This window comes from Embiotoca jacksoni, unplaced genomic scaffold (assembly GCF_022577435.1).
Source record: "Embiotoca jacksoni isolate LCO1_2020_lvr unplaced genomic scaffold, fEmbJac1.0.p SCAF_24, whole genome shotgun sequence".
Lineage (NCBI taxonomy): Eukaryota > Metazoa > Chordata > Actinopteri > Embiotocidae > Embiotoca > Embiotoca jacksoni.
Window position 1 is genome coordinate 2,265,881 of NW_027185375.1, and position 20,759 is coordinate 2,286,639.

Genomic DNA, 20,759 nt, shown 5'->3' on the forward strand with positions numbered 1-20,759 from the left:
TCAATTGTTGGATTTCTCTCTATCACATTATTAGGTCTTGAACTTACCATGTAAAGTGCCTGAGATCACTAATGTTGTGATTTTGCATCTTATGAATAGAATAGAATTGAATATGTCTGCTGCTGCTTCTATGTCTGGCTGTAGTCAAGCTGAGTGAAAAGTATGTTTTTGTAAAAAAAAAAACAGTCCAAAACATGTCTTAAAACCAGCCTTAAAACTAGTCTAAACACAGTCCAAAACCAGTTGGATTAGAAGGACTGTGTAACTGTTCACAGTGACTCAACAGAAGACTTTTATCCCGCAGCGTGTGGACTCTGCAGCTGTCAGGCAGCCAGACACCCACCAGACTGGGCCTGACCGCGGGCCTTTCAGAGGAGCAGAAATCAAATAGAGGATTTTTGTGTTTGCAGCATTGGGATCAAATTCTCTTGCTTTTTTTTTTTTTGAGGCTCATTGCATACTTGTGGCTTTTCATCTGAATACCACCAAACTCTTTGAGGCCTCGCTCTCACTTGTCTGTGATGTGATTCGCAAATACATGTATGTTTTTTTTATTTTGGTAGAATTTTTCCTGCATAACGTCAATCATAATAAACCGACGGGACTGCCGGGGATAAATTCACCTACAAGGCGGCCTTAGTGCAAATATGACCTCCAGCATCTATTCAGTCACTGGTGGAAGATGGATGAATGGATGAAATATGATGATGATGATGATGAGATGAATGTCATCCAGGGAGGTTGCAATAATGACACTTTTTATGCTTTAAGGAGTGGTTTTACACATTTATTTAGCAATATGCACCTTTTAGACACAAGATAAAATGCAAAAATAATGAAAGCCTTGCTTAAAATTAAATTTCGACTCAAAACCAAAAACTAACTGGTGAACCTGAATGAGGGTACGCTGTGGTTACTGGGTGACGGACGACTGCCATCATTATCTGTCCCATCTTTGGGTTTTGATTTGAGAGCATTTTATTGGCCAAAGAGAAGAAAAATGGAATGAATGAATGAATTACCTGTTACGTTTGATATGAACTCGTGCGTCATTTCCTGTCGGTTCTTCTGAAGGCTGCGCTTTCTGGGGTGGAAATGTAAGACGCCGCTCTCTACAGTGGAAACACAGACGCAAACAGAAGCGTCGCTCACCAAAAATGACAGAAGTTTGTGACATAATCTGTATTTTGTTTAAAAATTTCAAGTCAAACTACGTTCTACTGCCAGGTGAAGTCTGAATATCTGAATTCCAGTGCAGTCGCAGTGAATTTCACGTGGGTCGCATTCCTGCTCCTCCCGATCCGTTGCCAAACGGCTATGAGTCACCTGCAGTCACGGCTTTGAGCTGAAGAACAAAAAAACAAGAAAAACAGACTCTCAGAGTGGAGCGGGGAAAGCAATTATGCGTGCAGATGTTTGTGTATAGATGCGGCTGCGCTCCAGTTTGATGTGGCAACTGATAATTCCTTCTGTTAATGTCTGTTTGTGTTGCGGTTTGACCTTTTTTGACAGTTTACAAATACTTTATTAGTAACCAAACGGAGGATGAGACTGGAGTTTATAGCAGCAAAGGTGAAGCGAAAAAAAAAAACAACAAGCTGTGTTTGATTTTCAGATGGACTTGTCGTCTGTGTTTCTTTCGAATTCACGACTTGATAATCCCCTAATTTGAAGCGCAGACGTTCACCGACGTGTACTTTGATCAAAAAACAGAACAGACTATGAAGAGATGAGACCTTCTAGATCGTAACGAGACGCTTTCGTTTCTGGTGTTTAATTTTGACATCGGGAGTTTTTTCATCCGGTCCCATGTGTAAAACCAGCCTAAGTACAGGATCCCGGTGCCAAAAAAAAACAGATCACGTGACGCTTTTACAGCAGCGGTGGGTGTGGCACCACCAAAACTGCCAGTCATGGTCTCAGAAATACAACATAAAATATATATTAAAAAAAAAAGGTAGTTTTCACCAAGAGAGACTGCACAGAAACAGAAACTCACATCCAGTGTTTAACCTTCCTGCGTTTAGAGTCAAATGTCAACGGGCTCTGGGCGTCGCTTGTATTCTTGAAGGTCCACTTTTATGGACAGTTTCTGTCTTTATGCGTGTAAGCAGCAGTTTCAGATGGATCCTGGTCGAGGATGGTTAATGGTGGTTCCCCCCCCCCCCCCCCTCGGGGGCCACATTCAGCAATAAAACGTTGCCTTTGGAGGGAAAATGTCAACTTCCTGTTTGGTGCAGCTTCCTGCGGGGAGTTGACCAGATGTAGATGGTTTGATGTCACGTTCAGATGCTTCCAGCTGCAACAACAACGGTCTCAGAGCAGGAAATGTGCCAATTATGGAGCAATTCGGTATTTAATCTCAGCTTCGAGGTGTCAGTCCCTATAAACATATCCCTATCGTAAAGAGATGATTTTTGAATTAACGTCCTACAGGGAGAGATGGTATCACCCCAAACTGCGCTGTATTTTCAAGCTGGTCATTTTACACTGGTGTCGCCGGATATTAACAAATCAAGAAACCAGCAAAAGAACCCACTGACGTTAATGGTCTCCTATCCATGTGAATTCTACACATCAATCGACACCGATGAGCCGACACTCAAAGTCTGTCCCGAACTCAGAACTCGTGTCAGTCAAATCTCATTTGGCTCTTCATGACAAAATTTGACTATTTGTTTATATTTAGTTTTTTCTCTCCATATAAACGATCTCGCAATCAGAAAACATGCATCACGCTCTCTCTTGCCTGGTCCACTGTTAGTGGGTCAAGGAGTCGGTGTTGGTTTGTCATGATTTTATTCCCTCCTCTCTCCGAGCGGGGGGGGGGGGGGGGGGGGGGGGGGGGGGGGGGGGGGGGGGGGGGGGTGATGGTGGCCATCGAGGAAGGTGAAGTGTCTGTAACAGAAAGATCTCATCTGTAAAGCAAGTGCCGGTATATACATGTGTTGGCAACACGTCCTGCAGAGTTTGATTTGATAGTTTTAGTTTTAATTTTAGTTATCCCACGCTCCTTCTTCTGCTCTCCAGTCCTTCCTTAAATCCCAGTGATATTCCCGCAGACTTGTGCATGGTGGCTGGACATTTTTCGATTAAAGATACAAGCTGTGACCGTTGATTTATAATTGAAAGGTCCGAAAACAATTAATGAGCTAGTCATTGTGTTCATTTCAAGTTTGCACCATGCAGGTTGGAGGTCAGAGTCATCATCCTCTGTGGATGTTTACGCCCCAGCGTTTGTTATTTCCCTTCTCGGTCAGTGTCCATCACGCAGTGTTTTTTCTATCTTTTATCAGGCTGGGTGTGTGTGTGTGTGTGTGTGTGTGTGTGTGTGTGTGTGTGTGTGTGTGGCAGGGAGAAAGCGAATGATCTGCAACGCGATGCTGTGTGTTTATTGCAACATCTCAACAATCCCATAATGCTAGTACCAGCTGGTGAGAGTTAAGGGTCAGAGTTCAGTTTGGTTCCCGTTTGGGCCATGGTACAGTACAGTGGTTCGGTATTGACAGTGGTTCATGTACGTCATATCATCATGTCATGACCACAAAACAAACGGGAGAGATGAGGGACACGTGGGGGGAGAGGAGACACCAGAGGAACAGGTGTACGTCTGCGGATGTAACGGGGAGGTTGTGACCATTTATCAGGTACTGAGTTGGTGACACTAATCTTGAGTGTCCAGCACAGACCGTATCTAAAAGTGGACGGAGCTTCCGGGTTTGAAAAATAAGGCAGATGCAGAAGTGTCATAAACTGCAATACCACCAAGTGCCACTAGAGGTCGGCTCCAAAAAGCCTCCGGCTCCATAGACTCCAATTCAACTTCTGTTATCAAATACAATGTCAATACTTTCTTTCTACCGCTTCTTATGGTGTTGTCAGCTAAAGTCCCTCCTTCTTATTCGTTTTCTGGCCGTCCATCTGAAAATAATGCCGTCATTAATTAGAAAATAAGCTTCAAAAAGCGGTGTTTTGGGGGTCTGTTTGATTGACGGGCCTGCGGTGCAGTCAGGTTACAGCTATCGGCGGGCGGGACGTAGCGTCCGCATATTAAACTCTGTAGCTTCTTTGCAGCAACATCCACGTTTGAAGCATCATCTGCTGCCGTGGCAACAGCTGCGTTTTAATCAGCTTCACTACAGTATATGAAATGAGAACTGTCAGTGGACAAAGCGTGTGGAGGCTTAACGTGATGGTAGCTGGTTGATCGACCTGTGTAATGTAAGCAGAGTTATAGTTGCGGGGTCTGTCCATCCCGGGAGGCCAATTCGGAATGTGTAGTGAGTTTACACATTAGACAACATGAATAAAAAAAATGACAGTGTGTGCTATTTGAAAGGCGCCTATACGTGCTGCAGCTGACGCGCTGCCAAAACGCTCCAGATGGCCGTCTCTGTTCGGACAGTGTGAGAACATTCACGCAAATAGACTGTTCTGACAGTAATAGCTTGGATCTCCTGGAAACCAAGGAAAGTCTCACTGTGGGACTGCAGATCTTGTACCTCCCCCCCCCGTGTCGTCTCCATTTTAACAGAACCTCCCCCAAAACCACTTAGAATTCGATGCAGAATATACAGACTGACAGAAATATAAAGAGAGCCAAAAAAAAATCCACGTGTTATTTTTTTTCTTTGTCCGTGTTGGATCAAATGGGTTTTTGTGGGTTTCAGAGTGAAAGTGGTGTACTTCCTAATGACAGTGCACCCTGACTGGTGAAGGCTCCACCCCTCACCCCCCTCACCCAGAAAGACAAGGTAGGAGGTCCAACACAGTGGGAACCGGGCTTTCAGCGCGTGCTTTGCTTTCCTCAGCTTTTTTTTTTCTTTTTTTTTCCATCCACGTTTCAGCACTGGGATTGGAATGTTTTAATTGTTCATCACCAGGTCGGGTTTGTGTGAGGAGGGTTGTGAGCGCCGCTGGTAAAGCTCCAGTCTACCTATTTAAGAGAGTCAGCTCGGCTTCTCCCGCGTGACTCCGTGTTATCCGTCGACAATCGTAGACATGCTAACTTGCAGATTTTACAACCATGTCGACGGGGTGTAGAGTTACACATTTTAGAAAATGATCTCTTTTTTTTGTTTTTGCTCTCTTGCCAAGAGTACGATGAAAAGATAACACAAATTTCTGTACAAAAGATCCGATACCGTCAGAAGCTGGTTATCTTAGCATGAAGACCGAAAACAGGATATAGAACTGTAGAGAGGATGCAGAAGCAGCTCCTTCTTCTTTTGTGGTATGTTTCTGTGCAGAGATTGTGTATGTGTGTATCAAAACAATTCCATTTACCTGCTCTGACCACTGGTTTCACGTCTTCGTCGATATTTAGACAGCATTATTGAAATGGATTCACATGACCGCGGCTTCACCGGTGGACTGTCTCGTTCATGTATTTAATTGAATACACAATTTATCTGTAAAAGAGAAAATACAGAGTTTTTAAGAAATGACAAAAACATATCGGGTCATTTGAAATTTAGATTTCTGAGGAAATTATGTTGGAAATTCCACGTTGGTCAAACCTAAATGTAAATAAATGATGCCCCGTTACACCACATTTATCAGAGGTGTCATTGTTTCACCTCAACTTCCGAGGAAGCGTTGTTGGCACGGCAGACTTTGAAAACACTTGAAAAACAGAAGAGGCTCTGACCTCTAAACGCAGTCTTTCAGATTCTGCCCTTCTTCTCAGTCAGCTATCAAACTGAAGCTTATTCGTGGTTGTTGATCATTTGAAGGTTGTACAAAAGGTCCGATTTCTTTAAGTTGCATCATCCATGCGGCATAATTCGGATGACACCGAACACTGGAATTGTTTTGGATTCTGGATATTGATTCATCTCATCGGAGGCTCGTTAAAGCCGACTTTATTCATCTTCTCTAACTGGTCAAAGGACCACACGACGTTTACTCTGCTAACCTGGTAAGCCATACTCCAACTAATGACATCAAAATCTCCCCTCCTATAAGAAAGTTTGATCAAATGTGTTTTACAGACTCCGCAGAAGTCCTGAGTGTGATTCTGAACAGTCTCGCGAATAAAGGCCCTGAATCAGTGCGACCGGGAGAGAGTTGTTCCTCTTTGACTTTGGTAAACAGGTTGAATGGCTTCCACGTCATGGCTATTAGAGCCCTACCCGTCATTATTCTGCAGGAAACAACAGCTCACAAGAGCTCCCGGTAGATGTAACATTTTGAAGGAATTTTATCTCCACCGAAGCTGCAACACTTCCAGGGTATTTTGCAACTGCGCCGATGATGAAATGCGTCTTCCAGCGAAATAGTTACAAAAGGGAAACATCATCAGAGGACGCACTGACATGCCGGAGCTCCCACGAGGCCACCGGCTGCTCCGTCAGTCAGCCGGCAAACGTCCCACCCCTCCTTTGTAGACAGTGGCCACATGTAACGGACAGAGTTTGTCTGCGGACTGATGGTGGATGTGTCCTTTTTACCGTGTGACGGCACAGACACACACGATCCGGTTCTCTCTTTATCCCGGTGAAGAAAATCACAAACACCCGGTCGTCATCAACAGGTTGTTTATGCAACAACAAACATTCAGATCTGCGGCACTGGGAAGATTTTCCTCTGCTGACTTTTATAAAAGACAAATATAAATCTTTTTCAACATGACAATGTCAAAAAAACAACATGATCGTATAATGGTAACATTAAATAGGACTTTCTGGGGAGCGCCCTTACTATTATTCTAAACTACAGTCAGAGGGCAGTAATGCACCTAAAAGCTATTTACCAAGAAACACAAAAGAACATAAGGAGAGGAAGAAGATGCTGCTGCCGGGCTCTGTGAGATTAACCACTACGGACTTCAAACCATTACGTCGAACCCCTTTAAAAAAAAAAACACACACACAAAGATGAGCGGCACCGCAGCTTCGACAGGTAAATGTCGGCGTGTCTTAAGTCTGCAGCTTTGAAGCAGACAGTCCCTCCGCAGATCAGCAATCTGTGACCAAACTGAATTAGATGTTGATCGTGCCGAGTAAACAACCAAACACATGCTTCTCATCAGCTCTGCTGAAGGAGAGAGGCTTTTCCAAATGTAATGGCATTCGTTGAGCTCCAGTTTACGGCCCCGAGTCTCTACACGTGAGAATCTGTATGTGCGGCGGATGGGGTAAGGGGGGGGGGGGGGGGGCTAAAAAAAAACTCGCGCCCACATTTTAGGAACGGGGAAAGATAAATGTGCTTCTATACCGTTAATCACAGACTTGTAAACTTCTACGATGGGCTGTAAACAGGATATGAATTACCATCAGCCAATCAGAGGCAACAAAAACCTTCACGTTTCCCACGGAATCGATCCTAATCAACTACAATATGTGAAACCTACATTCAACAAAGCCGACCTCGAAAAAACCCAACAAAGGGCAGTTGTAATCGACCGTGTTATGCAGCTGCAAGCATTCAGATCGGTTTAATAGAGTAAAAAAAAAAATTTGAGAACATTACAAGAGCCAACATGCAGCCAGAAGTCCGACTCGTGGATGAAGTATAAAGTCAGTATTCCTCCACATTCATGTCTGTTACTTTTGAATTACTATGATAGTATAATGCTCACGGTCAAAATGCACGCAAAGGATTGTTGCAAAAAAATACAGTGAGGGCATTAAACAGAAATATCGGTTGCCCACGTTGCTCTTGTGTAACCGCCTGCAGCTCAGGGGTGTTTTCATTCGGTAGATTATGGTGTGCGGAGAGGAGCTGTGCAGTTGCACTATTAAGACAAATATATCAATCTGAGTTCTTCACAGTTGAAATTATGACACAAAAATGCACCAGAAATCCAAACTGTTGCGTTCAAGGGAGGTCGAAAATAAGTTAATGTTGTGTTTACCTGTGTGCGCCCTGCTGTCAGGGGTTGACTGGTGTGTGTGTGTGTGTGTGTGTGTGTGTGTGTGTGTGTGTGTGTGTGTGTGTGTGTGTGTGTGTGTGTGTGTGTGTGTGTGACATCATCTTAACGCGCTCAAGCCGTAGACTCCGATTGGCCGCCATTGGGCTGAACGGGCGAGTGACATCGGTCTACATCGGGCCATTGGTCATGTGGAACTCTTGGTCCCATTCGTCCACCCGCATCAGGGTCTGCCGATTGGACACGTTAACTTGCCTCACCACCGGTCGCTCCCTGAGGACCCCGGAGCACACGGTAGCCATTTCTTAAATTCAGTCCCCTCGGTGAAGTCTGCCAGGACGGCGGTAGTCGGGTGGGACAACCAGCATCTGTCCTTCACTTCCTTCAAATATTTAGAGCCATGACACGAAAGCATATTAAGGCATTTCATCGCTGACTGTCACTTTCAGGCAATCGGGCCCAAAGCCATCTGCCGCAGTACAGCTGCGTGATCGACACTGTTGAAGTTCAGCTGCTGTTAAAGGAAAGAGTCCACGTGAACCGCTCCTTTACAGCGCAGGGCGAGGGAGGTGCGCCATGTTGACGATGGCGTGCTCTTCAATTTGCTGACATGTCAGAAACTGGTTCTAAAGCATCTCACCCATGTTCACGTATCTGATGAACAAAGGCAGAAACATCATTATATAAAACACGTCGTTCAAGATTATTTGAAGTCTTAATTTTTTGTATCATTTGCTGATTAAATTTGTACCCAACGTGAACTTGAAGCTTCTGCGGTGTCGCCCACCTCCGGTCCAGGCGCCGCCGAGGCTCCGATGTCTTTGAGGATCGACTCCTCCTTTTTGTACGAGTCGTCTTCCCGAACTTAAAGAGAACAAACGAGCGTAGATTAAATGTTGCAAACTTTGCGATGATGATTTCTTTTTAAAAAAGCGACCATTAATATTTACCTTTTAACTTTTCAAACCACCTGCAGCCGAGTAGTTCAGCGAGCTCAGGAGCTTTGTGTCATCTGTGCGAAGACCCTGTCACAACACGGTCGACGGCAAGCAGCACTGAGGAGTTCAAAGGGAGAAAAGAAAATTTGATTTTCAATCCAATGTCTGATGGATTCTAAACATATTCAAAACAGGATATATTAGTGACTTAGTGATTTTTTTTCTTTTCTTTCTTGAAATATTAAATTGGAAAAATCTATCATTCATTTTTACAGTTATTCCGTTATTCTATTTAACGTCCTTTCTTTTTTTTCCAGAATAAACTTGTGTCTCCACACTGTTGTATTATCAAACCGTTTTAATTTACTAAAATAGAATCTAATTTTCAGGCAACATGGCAGAGCTCCTCTGTGAGGGAATCTGTCTTCGGTCTGTGAAATTGACAGCTGTCACTCATCACAGTGGCTGTCGCACACACTAAGAACCGCCTGCGGGTAGAAAAACAACAACATTCGCTGCTTGTTAAATACCGACTGTCTTTGTATCCTCCTCCTCGTTTCAAATACAACAGGCTGAAGAACTCCCGTGTGCCCTGATGCAAAACCAGAATCAGTGCAACAATAACTGAGATTGGAATCCAGATCATACAACATGTTAGGTGTGAAACAATGTTATGGCCGTTTTGGATGCCTGTGGAAAGTGTCACGTGTGTAATTGCATGTTTAATCTGTGCGTAAGTGTATTGAACGGAGCTACCTGGGGACGCAAGATGGCATCGTGTCACACGATCTGCGTGCCCTGTGCTGGCGGTTTGCCAGGTATATCCAGCTGAGGTAATTGTAGGCTTTTTTGGAATTTACGGTCCTCTCACTTACATGTCAGAAGGTCATAATGTGTGATTTACTCTGCAGTGTTTGCGCTTTTTTTTTTTTTCCCACCGAGGCCACTCGAATAACCAGAATATTTCGATGCAGGTGGAAGGGGAGCTGGAGACCGACAATTACTGGCATTGTGTAATTCTAGGTTGTGGCTCTTGACTGTGGAGCTTCTGCTCCGTGAGCCTTTTGAAAGATTTGTGTGGTGTCTGAGGACCTCTTACCTACTTATTACGGCGCGGGAAAGACATTTCCTTCCAATTTCTTGGTCAATTAATGCTCGAGTTTCGTTGGACTGCGGCGCAGAAATACACACTTGCAGGGCCGAGTGAGAGTCGAGTGGCTGAGTCATCACGAGGACTACTAACACAGATGAGTAGAGATGGAGCAGGAAAACATCCTCCTGTTGCTCGCCAGCTTTGTTCCATTCTGTAACACCAAGGACAGAAGGAGGGCATTCCTCACACACACACACACACACACACACACACACACACACACACACACACACACACACACACGAGCTGTAGCTCTAGTCCACACACAATAGGGTCTTTGAGAAGCTTCGGAGACTCTCCTCTGTCAGAGTGCAATGTTCCAAACATCTGTAATCCCCTAAAAAACGAACGGCACACCAGAAAACACATACTAGAGGTTTGTCTTTCTATCTATGTGAGGACACGTTCCCGAGCCCTGAACACTCACCTTAGCATCTGAACTTAAACCCTTAAAACCAAGTCTAAGCCTTCAAACAGTCCTTTGAAGAAATGCAGAAAAGTCACAATGCAGAAAAGTCTTGATTTCAATTAATTGTTTTGAAAAATCAGTTTCTACGGTCTTCTCTTATATAAAACTTAATTATCTTGGTCGGATAAAATGAAACATTTTATGTGGTCCCCTTTTGTATTTGCGAAATTACACATTTTCTGACAGTTTACTAACTTAATTAATGACTCATTAAGGAGATAACTGACAGAATAATTGATCATGAAAATAAATAGTAGTTGCAGCCTTAATTATAAATCAATGTGATCTGTGCTTGAATTCTCAGGTCTGCATTTTAAAGTGCATAAAGAATGTTTTTTTTTTTTTTTTTTTATAGCAACAGTGCAATCCAGATTCAGTTTGTCAGGCAGGCTTTTCACACTAAAGCCTGCTTCTCAATTTATGAAATTTCCGCTGCTCTCTTTACAGACGATGTGTCGGCCGACAGTAGCGCCGAGTTCCCCGACCGGGCGTCGATGATGGAGGTGCGTCTGCAGGCGCAGGAGGACGAGATCACGCTGCTGAAGTCCTCGCTGGCTGACGCCCTGCGCAAGATCCACATTCACAATCAGCTCCTGCCGTTACTGAAGCAGCAGCTCATAGCAGGTGGGTGATGGTCCTGAGCACTGGCACTCGTGTACAAAAATGAACCCTGCTCATCCATCGTTCATAGGACGTTGCAGGACTTACAGAACGCATCGCTGCGAACTGATAATCTGCTCCGATTCCCTCAGTGAACCCGGCTGCTGCACGGGTGCTGAACCAGGTGTGCTGCTCAGATGGTTTCAGCAGCAGCAGGAAGCTGTCTTCTAGCTCAGCAGTTGACGGGATCCGCCACACCTCTGCCAGGTACCGCACCGTCCAGCCGAGTGCTTACAGGGACAGGATTGATGATGTGGGGCCAGTTATATTGTTTGTGCTACATCCGAAGCATGTCGGTCCATTCAGAAGGCTGGTTGTGTTCATATGTCTGTGTAATCTACCTGTATGACTGTCCTGTGTTGTTCTCAACCTTTGAACTACCTTTAGCCAATCACCAGACAGCACTGTGACCAATGCTAATGGCCACATAGGAGGCCCAGTGTCCAGTGAGCTCCGAAGCAGAACAGCCACACAGGACAGGTCAACCCAGACCGAGCCCACCCAGCCGGGGCAGGACCGGCTCCCTCTCACCACACGGGTCAACAGCCTCAACCTGGAGGATGCCCTCCTTTCGGAGCAACCTGTGCCCGAGGGGACCCGGGCCAAGCTCCACCGCGTCCCCGGTATGGAGGAAGAGGATGTGGAGCAGGAGGAAGATGAAGAAGGAGGAGGGGAGCAGGAAAAGGAACTAACCTGGACGTCATCAGTGGAGGAGCCCATTCAGCCCACCACGATCAGAGGCCTCCAGAGGGAGGACTTCCAGGACGGCAGCTGCTCTCCAGAGGAGCCCGGCTCGGCCTCGCCCAGGACCTCCGACCAAAACCTCAGCTCCCGCTCTGGACCCCTGTCCACCATCCGGGAGGGAGAGAAGCCTCTGTGCGTGATCTTGCCTCATTGCTGCTTTCTTCATAACCATAATCAACCTTTTCTCACCGTTACTTGCATGGCTTTTAAGGAAAGAATCATCTGTAACACTTTTTCTGATTCAGACTCTGCAAACCAAAACTTTTACTGCATCCCCGCTTTATGAAACAATCAGCCTCAGGTCGGGACATGTTTATGCCCTGTGAGATCAGGAAACACGAGGGGGGGAAGACATGTTCCATTGCTGCAGCCTTTATGTGCTTTCTATTCCATGTGTTAGAGGAGGAGGGAACATAAAGCTGCAGAAGAACATGATGGTGGTGCTCATTCGTACCGAGTGACATATGGACAAGTACTTTCTTTGTCACCGAGATTTGAGTCCAGTGGAAAATGCCTCCGCTAATCACGCAAGGTGTAGTTTAAATGTACATCCGCCCGGAACCCATATAGATATTGAACTCACAGTGACCTCTGACCTCCAAAATCAAAACACTTCATTGCTGAGCCCAAAGTGAACATTCGTGACAAATTTTTAAAGAAATTCCCCGAAGGTGTTCCTAAAAAAAACTGGGTTTACAGGCACGGGTTAATGTGAGGTGACAGTGACCTTTGACCTTTAAACACCAAAATCGTATCAGGTCATCATTGGTACCAAGTCAAGGTTTTTGCCAAATTTGGACAAATTCTTCTTCAGCACACTTCGAGGCGTTCTTGATGGATTGCCTTCACAAGAACGGATGGACCGATGAAGGGAATGTGAGGTCACAGGACTTTAACCTTTAACCTTTGGGGGGGGGGGGGTTACAAGCCTGTACAAATGGAACCTTTGAAGGACTTTCTTTTTTTTTTGGAGTGTAAAATGTCCAAACAGGCCAACATCTGTAAAAAAAGAGGCTCCACGTTGCTCCTCTCGGTCACAACATCCACGTAGCAACGAAGCACGACGACTGATTGCTTCGTAAGACGATGCAGATGTGCAGAGTTGACACACTGCCACCGAAAAGATCTTCCGTCCCACCGGGGGGAGGGGAGGGAGGTGGGGGTTTGCAGAATTGCACGGGCTTTCTTTTAAGTGCTTTTTTTTTTTTTTACAACGTAATTCTCCCCTAACCTTGTTGATCACTTCTAACAAACAAATCCGCATCCTGCATGTAGCGATTCCTTCTCCAATGATTTTCCTTTCTAACAATGACAAGTTCCCACCTAGCTTCTTTCTTTTTTTTGCCTTTTTTTTTACTGGTGGAAGTGCTTGTGCATGCATGTTTTCGCCTGTGCTATTTCTTTGTTGTGGCCGGTGAGATGGGTTTTGTCTGATAAACAACATCTGTTGAAGAAGCTCTGTTCCACATTCGAACGCTCAGCGACGAGTTCGATCGCGACGCATGTTTATGCAAATACGGAAGCTTTTTATTTGTTCCCGTACGTCGGACGGCTGTGTAGAGATCTGAGCTGTTAATTTAAAAAAAAAAAAAAACAGTCCTCTCAGGGGACATGTGGTGACACCGCGGGGGAGTGGGGGGGTTTCCAGCTGAGTTTCGCTTCCTAGATCCACGCCTGGTGACATAGATAGATGGCAGAGCTTCTTTTTTTTTTTTTTTTGGGCAGGAACGTCATGAAACGTGTCTCAAAGGCGATCACTAATAGACCCGATTATGATTCATACGATCATGTTTGGTCTTGTTGATTCAGTTTGAGACGCATGAATTTCACACGTACCTAAAAACTGATGAACATGTAGCTCCCCGTGTGAAAAAGTTACAACATGCGGACAAGCATGTGGAAAACATGGGAAATGTGGGTTTTTTTTCCGTAAGGGCTGAAGAATGAAAACAGCTTTTAGAAGTGAAGTTATTCTCGCAGACAAGTTGCAAAGCGTATTTCTGATGCCAAGCGAGTCTAAAACTGATCCTTGGGACCCAAAGCAGGATGTGGGAAAGTTTATCTGACGTGGGTTTTGCCAAGCATTCGGTTTGTTCCTCTTTTTTCTTTTTTTTTTACTTACTAATTTTCTAACTATAGTTTGAAGAAAAAAAGCATGACTCTAACCTTTCTGTCACTCATGCAATCAACTAAAGTATCTCTACGGCGAACATCTGTACGCTGCCTTTGTGTGATGGCTTCTCGTATTGTAAAAACTATGGTTGGGATTTATTGCGAATGGTTCATCAGCTGTTAGCTGTTCACGCTGCACCTGTGAGCCGTAATGTTTCAGACTGCCTCTATAAGTTCATTCTGGTTCATTTCAGTCTGTATGAATGTATAGACTTCCATCTTTTTAGACTTTAGACTTTATTAATCCCACAGTGGGGAAATTTGGTCATCACAGCAGCGTAGAAACACAAAAATCGTGCACACAATAAGAAAAAAATGACATAAAATAAGAATTCTTTCAGAAAAAAAATAAAGGCAATGAATAAATACACACACAGACATTCAAACTATATACACAAAAGCAAATAAAATAAATGAATACAGCTTGGGATGAATGGAAAGTCTCAGGTGCTATGAAACGAATATTGTATAATTATTATATAATATGTATATTGTGTATCTATGGATCTCGCCTCTCCACCTCCTGTTGTAAAGATTTGGGGAAACGAGGAGTCGCATAAATTAATAATAACATCAAGTCGAATAGCAGAAGCTCCTCATGTAGCCTTTTCCAACAAATGTGATTCTAACATTTTTCATTTTCAACTTTTGTTTTACAGTCTGTCTGAAAGTACACACTGAAATTAGCAACCCAGAGTAGCCAATTTTTCAAACTGCGTCAGAGATATCCTCGCAGGACAACTTGTCAGGGCGATAAATGGTCCGCACTTATTTCGTGCTTTATTACAGTCTGAAAACACTTCACACCGTTTCCCATTCACACGTCAGGAGCGACTTAAGAGCTCAGTGTCTTGCCCGTGGACACTTCAACGTACGGACGGGGGTTTCGAACCGCCCGCCTTACTATTAACGGGCAGACCGAACACTCAGCACATAATATGACTTGCGACATGTTGGAAACAGCTTTCGTATACATCCTTTTATTCCTTTTTGGCAGATGTTTATTGAGGCTGCAAATTCATTTGTTGTCGTTTCACAGCTGAGATTTTACAAAGTCGCTTCAGAAAAGTCTCACAGCCTCACAGATGGGAATAAACCAGCAGACAGGATCCCTGATGGATTCAGAAAATGATCCATCTCAGGAGGCTGGGTCCTCTGTTTACTTTCTGTCAGACTCCTAAACATTTCAAAGTATTTGTATAAAAAACCAAAACCAAAAAAAACAACATGTTTTTTTTAAAGCTACAGGGAGATTGTAGTAATTAGCCTGATGGCTGTTTCGTGTGACTCCTGGTTTCCCTGAATCTCTTCATCGCATGTGGAGCGGACAAACTGAATGTGACCCGTGGAGCCACAACAGCCACATTATTGAGAAATACGCCGGGTTGAAATAGACCAGAGTTTATCCTTTTAATGTCTTTAAACAGGCAGCTGTAGCTGATTAAATAAAAAAAAAATAAAAAAATCGAAAATCAACAGTTGCCACGACGCCGGCCTTAAATCCCTGCCCTGTTGTTTGAAATATTAGTAAACATGAACAGGGCTTAACTGGACAGATTGACGAGTGGAGTAGCTTAGTCAAAGTTCATGTTTGGTGTTATTATTCCCAAAAGTAAAAACTAAGATCCACGTTTTATTAAACCAGATTTATCCTTCGGGATCAATGAGAATGAAATCAGTCAAAATTTCTTCGCGCACATGTATACAGTCGCACTGATAGCTTACTCGTACGTCTGCATGCATTGATAACGGGGCTGCATTCTTCTGTGTGGGAACTACTCGATGTTCTTTTGTTTTTTTTAAAGGGGGAAGCTGACTCTTTTTAAAAATTTTTTTATCTTTATTTCAATTTGTAACTGTGCTGCTTTTAAGGGTTCGACGAAACAGCGAGAAACTGGCGAACGTGGAGCGGCAGAGGAAACGCCTGGACAAGAAGGCGGCGTCTTCGGCCAACCTCCTCACGCGCTCCCCCAGCCTCGAAAAGTGAGCCCCGCTGCCATCACTCACAAGCTGTCACCCGCACGCACACACACACACACGGCGCACTTTATTTTCCTACGGCTGCTGGAAGCCTCATATATCCTGTCAAAGAGACGCTTCCTTGAACGGCCCTGCAAATTCCTCACATGTGAATTTAAAGTCACAAAGCGATGGATCAAAGCTTCTAATTTGTATTGTGTCCTAAATCTGTCTCTCATGGTGTTTTTTTTTTTTTTAATTTTATTTTGTTTCTCCACAGCCGGGCCAAGGATCTGATCGCCGGTGCAGGTGAAGTCACGAAACCTTTTTCTGCTCTGGCAGGCTGGGATTAGTCAAGTCAACATCACTCAGCAGTCTGCGTGTTTGCATTAAGAAAACAGGGCCCGTTGATTGTCAGATGACCTTTTGATCTGCAGTAAGGCGAGAAATGTTTTTTGTTTTTTTTCTACACTGAATGCGGTTTGGAGGATTCAAAATTGGCTTCTGGGTCTTTTAAAAAAAAAAAAAAAAGGAAAAAAAAAATCATCACGTGTCCTTGTGTTCTTGTGTTTAAGTTCGGGACTTTTCCCAGGTGTCGGTGTGACCCGGCTTACGACCCGAGTCGAACTGCACTTCTGTACTCTTGCGCCCCGGCAGCTTCTCACCGGTTCACACATGTTTTGTAGTCGTTTGCGCAAATTAAATGAGTGTATTTCCCAAGGAACCGCACTTGCGGTTGGCGTAGCTTTTAATGAGAGTTTAGCCTTCAGTCTGGTCCTGGTTAGCCCCGTTTCCAAGCCTCATTCCTTTCCTGCAACCCGGAGTGTTCGAGGACACTCTGTTACGTCATTAGTATGAGATGAACGAAAAAGAAGGAAGTTAAAGCTGGAAATTGTTGATCTTACAATTGCAGCTGCTGAGTATTTCCAAGTGTCATCGGTTGTCTACTAATCCGAGTGTCATGTCCGATTTGTTCGGTAATTCAGTAGGTTCTGGTACACTGTGCTCATGGACGCTTGTTTCCTCAAATCAGAGCTTTGTAGGAGTGATGTTATCCTTTAAAGTTTGGGGTCAAAGGTCAAGATCACTGTCACCTCACATCTGCTACGAGCTGGAATCAGCCGTGATGTAAAACATCAGAGGATCTTTGTGTTTATCAGTCTGGCTGACCGTGTGCTTTTGGTTCATATGCAGCATCCCCGGGCTCCAGAAGAGGAACTTACAGCCAAGGTACGTCTGCTGTTATGTCACTTCGTTATTCTTTTTGCTCTTCCAATGCATTGTGTTACCACATTCAGTCTTTTGCTGTCGTCAATTAGTACTTGACCAGTACAACGACACTGACACTTTGAATCAGAGTATTCAGTTCACCAGGTGTCGAGAACAGAATTCCAATAGGATGACACTGATGTTGTTTCTGCGTCTACCAGATGTGTTTATTAACACTGAAGGAAACAACTTTATTAGGTGATTTATGGCAAATGTTGGGCGGTAATCAGTTTCGATTAAAAAAAATAAAAATAAATAAAAAATATATATATATATATTTATATTTGACCCAAGTTAAAGAATTTTCTAAAAGGGGCAATTTGTAAAAAATTAATCTTGTAATGGTAACAATAGAACAGCCAAATGAAAAACATAAATCGCCCATTGGAATGTTTTTGGTCTAGTTTATGTACTCGGGTTCATCAGTGATGATAAATCATCTGAAGTCTGTATCTATGAACAATTTGAGCCGTAAACGTTTTATTAGACTCAGTCGTAGCATTTTTATTATTATTATTATTATTTTACTAGAATATCTTGTATCAGGCACCATCACATTTAGATTTGTCTTCAGTATCAGGTAAATTAAAGATATGAACATTTATGTTGGGAAAATAAATCACGAGAGAATCGTCATCTCGATTCTAAGCGAAAAATATCCCGATTTTCATTTTAGCGAGAATCGTGATGCAAAAAACAGATTGATTATATGTAGCAGATACATCTGTTGTTAATCCTCAAATAAAACATCAGCACTGAAATAATGGACAAGTCTCAAAACAATAGCCAAACAATTGAATGAAAAATAGAATGAAAAACTCCAAAATAGAAGGAAAAAGGCCCGTTGAGCCAATGGGAGGCTTTTAATGTGAAAAGACTGGTGCAGGCAGTGTTGCATTTCAGTGATGTTTACATCCCGGCGGTTTAAAAACAAACACAAGACCCTGGATAGAAACAGTGTTTCCGCCGCAAAATGTAGACAACGACTCTGTTGCGTTGGATTTACTTCCTGTGGAATGCACGTTTTTCTAAATTTCCTTTTTTCCTCAGCGGCCACCATCATCAGTCAGAAATGAAATACGTCTGTTCTGAAATGAAGTTCTCTGTCTCCTGCTGCGTCCGCTCACAGATATACGTCACTGTTGTGTTTTTGTTCCAGGACAGTCGATCAAAATGTTCATCCGAGGTCGGCCCATAACCATGTACATCCCCTCTAACATCCAGAACTATGAGGACCTGAAGATGGAGCCGCCCTCCGAGAGACTGGAGCTGGACTGGGTGTATCCTTCCTGAACTACGCAGGCGGCGTTCGGCCTCTCATTTTAATAGTTCGAAGCGTCGTGTTACATTCACCGTGTCGGCCCCTTTCCTGGATTCGAGCCGCGCAATATATATTCACGGAAAACTATCTTGGTGCGGGTCGAGTGTCCGCGAGAGGAGAGTCAGCGTTGGATTTAGATGGGAAGACGTGGGTGTGATATATTTAAAGGGACGGTGCACTGAACTGAAAATAGCATCATTGAGAGAAGTCCAAAATTTCCCACCTGCATGCGAGTTGATGATGATGATGATAACACGAATGGCACTTTGGATGATGTCAACCTTGACGCTGACACGTCAGATACGGTTACCGGGGACGGGACTGCCGGGCCAACCTGTACTTCCTGCCGTCGGGCGAGGCACTGTACTTCATCGCCTGCGTCATCGTGCTTTACCACGTCAACAACCGCACGCAGCGGCACTACCGCAAGCACACCGACTGCGTCCGCTGGTCAGTGACATTTTGATGAATCTAGCTGAGCATGAAGACATTGATTAGAACAGGGGAACAGCTACTACTGGGCTTCTGTCCAGTTCAAAAATACCAATTTAATTCTTTCTTTTTTTTTTAAGTGCAAATCACTATGTAGCACAAGAAAGTCAAAACAACCACGTTAAAACACGGTGTCAAGAAAATTAGGACAGAAAAAAGCAAACGGACACTTAAAAAAAAAAAAAAAAAAGAGATGGACAAAGTCCTCTCAGCCCTCATCTATATTCAAGCTTTGTCAAACAAAGGTGGTGGTGGTGGTGGTAGGTGGGAGGGGGGGGGGGGCGGCGTTTTCAGAGTCCTCCGGGGACAACGAAGAGCTACGATAATCCAGCCGAGAAGTAACAAATAGATGGATGAACGTCTGCACATTTCAGCAGAACAAGAAGTTCCTGATTTTATGAATAATATGCAGATGAAAGAACAGGGTACTGGAGATTTACTTCATGTGTGAGTTCAAGGATATGTCCCGATCATAAATAACTCTTAAAATAATTCACAGTAGTGCAGGAGGCCAAGGCTGTCATGCAGACTTACTACGTGATTGGATAAACAAGTCTAAGACGTTTAGGGCCAACTCCAATCATTTCAATTTGCTAGACTTTATATCTTTTAGACATAAAGGCCTAGGAAATAGCGGACTCAAAACGCAGAGATATTAAAGGAGCAGTATGTAGGATTTAGTGGCATCTAGCGATTAGGTTTACCTACCATTCAACCCCCCCCCACCCTCCCGCCTTGCAAGCATGTTGGATAATCTACGGTCTGGAAAACTCAGGGAAAACTCAAAATGCCTTCTCTCGAGCCAGCGTTTGGTTTGTCCCTTCTGGGCTGCTGTAGAAACAACATGAACATGTTCCATTTCATACCACGATGGTGCAAATTCATTCTTGAGTAGCCTTATTTGTGGTAATCTAAATTCTACTGTGTGCCTCACTAGATTGTAACACGAGCTTGTTAATGACAGGCAGGAAAAAGGAAGATAGTCTTGGGTTCAACTGGTTAAAAGTTGTAATTGTACACTTGAAGCCCATTAAAACTTGTCAAAACATTTTAGAAGTCACTTAACCATTATGAGGGGCATGACATGCCGACAACCAGCATGTTAATTATTTCCTTCCGTGTGTATCTGCTTCACCTCGCTCTGAACTCAACACCGGGCCTTGCGTTGCGGCCCGCGGCAGATCGAGCGTTTTCTTTGTTTGTCGGAGGTTTTTGGAGTCGACCGGTGTGCCAGCACGTTACCACACGGTCGCAAAACGACTCCAACCACAACACCGCACACAATACCGCCGCACGCAAAGAATACATGCGATTTGATATGTCTTTCAGCAGCTGGGGCAAAAATGGAAACGAGTTCAAACCAGGTCTCGGAGGTAGAGGGGGGTGGGGGGACTTTTTCTGCCGCTCGCCCCGCCTCCACCGAGCCCAAATACCATTCACAGATCCTCCAGCTAAAGAATACAGGAACTCTGTTGCCTGGTTTTCTCAACACATCACTCTGACTCCCGAGTCCCAACTGATTTCAGGCCCCGAGCACATAATGAAGCTTATTTTTGGAGGTTTGCATTATACAAAACAATTCACCTCAAAGTTTGAATTCAGAATAAGAATAAAAAAAAGCTTTCAAAGATGTTGTGGGAGAATGAAGAATCACTTGGAGGATCAGACTTAATTTCCCGTCCTCCTTGTCTGGCAACGTCATGGAACAA

At 44.0% G+C, this 20,759-nt stretch overlaps 1 protein-coding gene across 2 annotated transcripts in view; it reads left to right on the forward strand.

The window, feature by feature from the left end:
- Nucleotides 1-20,759, forward strand: part of eml3 (EMAP like 3) — a 41,787-nt gene that overhangs the window by 5,888 nt on the left and 15,140 nt on the right. Inside the window, exons 2-9 of one of the 2 annotated variants that reach the window (XM_069159015.1) lie at nucleotides 10,881-11,057; nucleotides 11,186-11,300; nucleotides 11,481-11,969; nucleotides 15,882-15,992; nucleotides 16,249-16,277; nucleotides 17,163-17,198; nucleotides 18,397-18,517; nucleotides 18,859-19,008. In XM_069159015.1, coding sequence (XP_069015116.1) covers nucleotides 10,881-11,057; nucleotides 11,186-11,300; nucleotides 11,481-11,969; nucleotides 15,882-15,992; nucleotides 16,249-16,277; nucleotides 17,163-17,198; nucleotides 18,397-18,517; nucleotides 18,859-19,008 — 1,228 coding nt within the window. The remainder of the gene's footprint in view (nucleotides 1-10,880; nucleotides 11,058-11,185; nucleotides 11,301-11,480; nucleotides 11,970-15,881; nucleotides 15,993-16,248; nucleotides 16,278-17,162; nucleotides 17,199-18,396; nucleotides 18,518-18,858; nucleotides 19,009-20,759) is intronic. The other variant, XM_069159016.1, reaches the window with a different exon arrangement.